This window comes from Elephantulus edwardii, unplaced genomic scaffold (assembly GCF_000299155.1).
Source record: "Elephantulus edwardii isolate Elephantulus edwardi_28Jun2011 unplaced genomic scaffold, EleEdw1.0 scaffold00055, whole genome shotgun sequence".
Taxonomy (NCBI): Eukaryota; Metazoa; Chordata; class Mammalia; order Macroscelidea; family Macroscelididae; genus Elephantulus; species Elephantulus edwardii.
In genome coordinates this window covers 11,566,200-11,570,521 of record NW_006399805.1, presented here as the reverse complement: position 1 = coordinate 11,570,521, position 4,322 = coordinate 11,566,200, and the positions used below count along the sequence as shown (strand labels likewise).

Sequence of the window (4,322 nt, the reverse complement as noted above, 5' to 3'; positions counted from 1 at the left end):
GGGGTCAGCCGGAAGAGTTCATGGGAACGAGACCTACGTGGGGAAGCATGCTGAGCGGAGTGACAGTGTCTGTGCTGTAACATCATGCGACGCAGGATGTATGAGTGGTTGAATGAGAAACCAAGCTGACTTGTCACTTTCATTCAGATTACATGCACCCAAAGTGAACTGAGGTGGCTTATGACCCCCAAATTTGGCCATGAAGTGGCTTCTGATCCACAGGTAGATAAACCAGGGTCATGTGCTCCTAATGCACAGAGGTTCTGAACCTCAAACCTTCCACTGCCTGAGTCAGTTTCAACTTCCAGTGACCCTCCATCAAGTTTCCAAGGCTGTGACTCTTTACAGAGAAGACTGCCCACCCTTCACCCAAGTTGCTGCTGGTGGATTTGAACTCTTGATCTTACATTTAGAAACTCGCTATGTTACACACTACATCTCCAAGGCTCCCTGGTTCTAGCCTCAAGGGCCTGCCATCCCTGGAAGGAAGCTGAATGCCCTGTGCAGACAGACTTGACCTCTACAGGCTTCAAATGCAAGACACTGCTCTTAGATGCCAGTATCAACTTTAAAAAAAGCTGTACACAAAATGTTTATAACAGCTTTTTTCTTTACAATCCAAAATTAGAAACAACCTAGAGTTCCTGCAAATGATAAATTGTTAGATAAACAAGCATTCATCCTGTGAAATATTATTCAGCAAGGAAAAAAGAACGCTTTACTAATACAAGTAACAACTAGGATAACTCCAGAGAACTATTTCTCCTCAGTGAACTAAGGGAATCTCAACGTTTATATACCTCTTAATTCCATCTATGTGACAGTCTTGAGATGGCAAGATGATAGAAACCGATAACAAATTACTGATTGTTAGGGATTCAGGAGGCAGATAAGCCGGTGTCCCCTAGCCCACTGTGACCTCTGCCCCCTGCCCTCAGGCTCCTTCTGTCTAAGATGGAGTTACTGGTAGGAACTCTCTTGCCAGAGAGTCAAGAGTGAAGTCACAAGGGCAGCCCTTGGGCTAGAGGTTGGCACAGTCTGAGGGCACATCAGAGCTGACGCTGTCATGGCGATGGTGAATTTCAGGGCGTCCAGAGCAGCATTTTTGCCCTTCCTTGGCCTCCTATCCCTTGGCGATCAACACCGGTGAGAAACTCGAGTTCTCCTAACATGTTAATGCTGATAAGAGGTCTCTTCTTTCAGTTTGCAAACCAGTGAGCTGGAAAACACGATTTCAAGCCCCTGTATCAGCCATCTCTCTAAGCCCCATGTGCTCCAGACCTTGGGATGGGGGCACAGAGTGGGGTCTCCACATGCGAGTCACAGACACTATACACACACACACACACACACACACACACACGGACAGCAGTCAGAGTGGGCAGATACCCCGGCAGTCCCCACTCAAGGGGTAGCAATGGCCTGGCTGCCTGGGAGTTGGCACATCCTGGATCCTGGACCACATTCACCTCAGAGCACCCCAAAACCCCAACGGGGGAGGAGGGACATGTCTGGAGATGGGGACCCAGCCATGGCCCTGAATACAAGCAAAAAAGTACGTCTGTGTTGGAGTGTCCATGTCCTCCCCTGGGAGCCCACCTCACGGTGCACACCATCGTAACTGTAGTGGGGGTCACTCGGGAGGCTGGACTGTAGGCAAAAATGGCCGGGAGGTGAGGGCACCACGCTCAGTAGATCAAGGAGACGGGCCCAGGGCTGCAGGCCTGGCTCCTGTGCCCTGTGGGTCCTCCCTCTCCCTGCAGAGAGCTGGCCCCCAGTGGGCAGGACCTCGGCCTTGGCTGAGCTCAGGTTACAGGGCCGCCTTCCTGTCTCTATCTGCCCTCCCTCGCTGTAATCCTGGGGAGATTGGGATCACAGTGTCCTGCTGTCCTCTTGCCCCTCAAGGTCAGGCATCCCTGTCCCCAGGCTCCACCTCCTCTCTGGACAGTTTCCCCTTTCTGAGCCAGCTAAGCCCCTCCCCACAGAGGTTGTCACCCCAACTTTACCACATCTGTCACACCACTTAACACAGATTAGGTGAGACCCTGGCCCCCCTCCTGAAAAGCAGTCAGTAAGTGGCACATGGTGGAGATGAACAGTGGGTCTGGGGACCTCATTGTGGTCTGTGAGCCAAAGAGGAGCACACAGGAGTGCTGACCCGGGACCTGGCCCCTGAGTTCTGTGTCCCTGATCCCTGGGAGGGCAGCTGATTGGTCCAGGTCATTGACCTCTGAATGGCCTGGCCCCAGAGTCTTTGCTGGAACTCTGTCTCTGACCCCTAGGTGGCCTGGTCCTGTTCTTATTACCCCTTGGCGCTTCTGTTGCCCCATCTGAAATTTAGTTAAATTGGCACCTTGGGGTAAAGCAGCAGATCTGAAGCTCCTTTCAGCTCTGGGGAACTGAGCTGCCTCCTGAGGGTCTTCAAAGCTGCCACCTGCCTGTGTGCTCCTCGGGGGTCACTACTGGCTGATTTCTCTGGAAGGCAGGTCTGACGAAAGCATCACCAAGGAGAACTCACATGGCTTCTGCGCCCCTCTCTTTCCTGGAACTTCTCTGGTATGTGCACAAACTCAAAGCTGCCCAGACGTGGCCATCGGAAAGCAGATTAAGTGTCCGCCACCTCTCAGTGTCTCCAGGGATTAACAGTAAAGACTCCTCCAGCAGATACGCCTTTCCCCACCCTCCCAGCAACTTCGCTCCTGCCGTCCTGCCATGGGAGACTGGAAGGTCTACCTGTGAACACATGCCTCGACTAGACCCTCGGCTCTAGAGGATGAGACGGACATGACCCTGAGAACCGGGGTGGGAAGACAAGCACCAGGGCTACCTGTAAAGATGTGCAGGGACACAGGAAAGCAGCGCAGCAGGAAGAGGGGACGGGGAGAAAGGAAGGAGCTGCTGCAGGCCCCAAAGCCCCTGACTCTGCAAGTCCTCGCTGGCAGGATGTGGTATGGCTGGGGTGGGACATCACAGCAGGCCCGGGGAGGCCCGTCCTGTGTCCTCTGTCCCTCACTTCTCACCTCCAGGGTTACATAAGAGGGACCCAGGGGATAATCGGCTCAGCAGGCTCCTGCCCGCCCACCCCGAAGCCTGGCACAGTGGAGGCTCATATAAACAGGGACCGCCAGGCCTTGCAGAAGGCCAGATGCTCTGCCCTCCGGGAGCCATGACTGGCGTCCTCCTCTTCCAGCTCGTCTTATTTCTACCCCTGGCAGCCCCTTCCCAAGGCCATCACCATGGCCCTAAGTCTCGCCTGCGCTATTCCAGGTTCCTAGATTCATCCAATGTCCTGTTCCTGCGTTGGGACTTTGACCTTGAGGCTGAAGTCATCACGTTCGAGCTGAAGGTCCGGACAGCCGGCTGGGTGGGCCTGGGTGTCACAAATCGCTACACCAACGTAGGTGCAGACCTGGTGGTGGGCGGCGTCTTGCCTAACGGCAACGTCTATTTCTCGGTGAGTCTGAGGGTGACTCCCTCCCCGGGGCAAGGGTTCTCTGCGCGGTAGAGACAGCTGCTTGCCCGCCATCAGGAAGCTTCCTCATAACCTAAATGCACCAAGACACAGTCCCGGGACACCTGCTCAACACTGAGCTCATCCTACAGCAGAGGCCCATTTTAGAACTCAGCTGAAGACTTTCAGATTCATGGCCCAGAGCCATCAGACTGACCTGCACCCAATACTTGCTAATAGCTCACTTACTGGAAGTGCCTGGGAGGGCTCAAAGCTGTTAGAAACCATCTCTGTCCTCTTTTTCTCATTTGCATCTGTGGACAACATGATGTACTCTTACAAAACCCAGAAGAACAGCTTAAAACTGTTAAGTCCTTCTGATTAACAAAGCAATGTTCCAAATTGATTATTGCACCTATTTTATGTAGGAAGAAACATCTCACTTCCTCATCTCCCCCATCACCTGTCCTGACCTCTCTGTCATTCTTTCAATCAGTTAAGGTGAGGCACGTCAGTTAAGTGAGATGTGTTAGGACGTCCGCTTCCAAGGGTGGAAGCCTCTACGGGAAGCTTAGGATGCACAGCATGAATGTTTGAAATAGGAGGAGCCAACCAGGTCAGGGCCACCCTTCCGCCAACCATGGAACCAGGTCAGGACCACCCTTCCACCAGCCACGGAACCAGGTCAGGGTCACCCTTCCACCAACCACGGAGCCAGGTCAGGGCCACCCTTCCACCAACCACGGAGCCAGGTCAGGTCCACCCTTCCACCAACCACAAAACCAGGTCAGGGCCACCCTTCCGCCAACCACAGAACCAGGTCAGGTCCACCCTTCCGCCAGCCACGGAACCAGGTCAGGGCCACCCTTCC

At 53.8% G+C, this 4,322-nt stretch overlaps 1 protein-coding gene across 1 annotated transcript in view; it reads left to right on the top strand.

The window, feature by feature from the left end:
• The first annotated feature begins 3,166 nt into the window (after positions 1-3,166).
• LOC102862005 (DBH-like monooxygenase protein 2-like) overlaps positions 3,167-4,322 on the top strand; it is a 10,210-nt gene continuing 9,054 nt past the window's right edge. The window contains exon 1 of the mRNA XM_006887238.1: positions 3,167-3,454. Within this exon, the coding sequence (XP_006887300.1) occupies positions 3,167-3,454 (288 nt within the window). The remainder of the gene's footprint in view (positions 3,455-4,322) is intronic.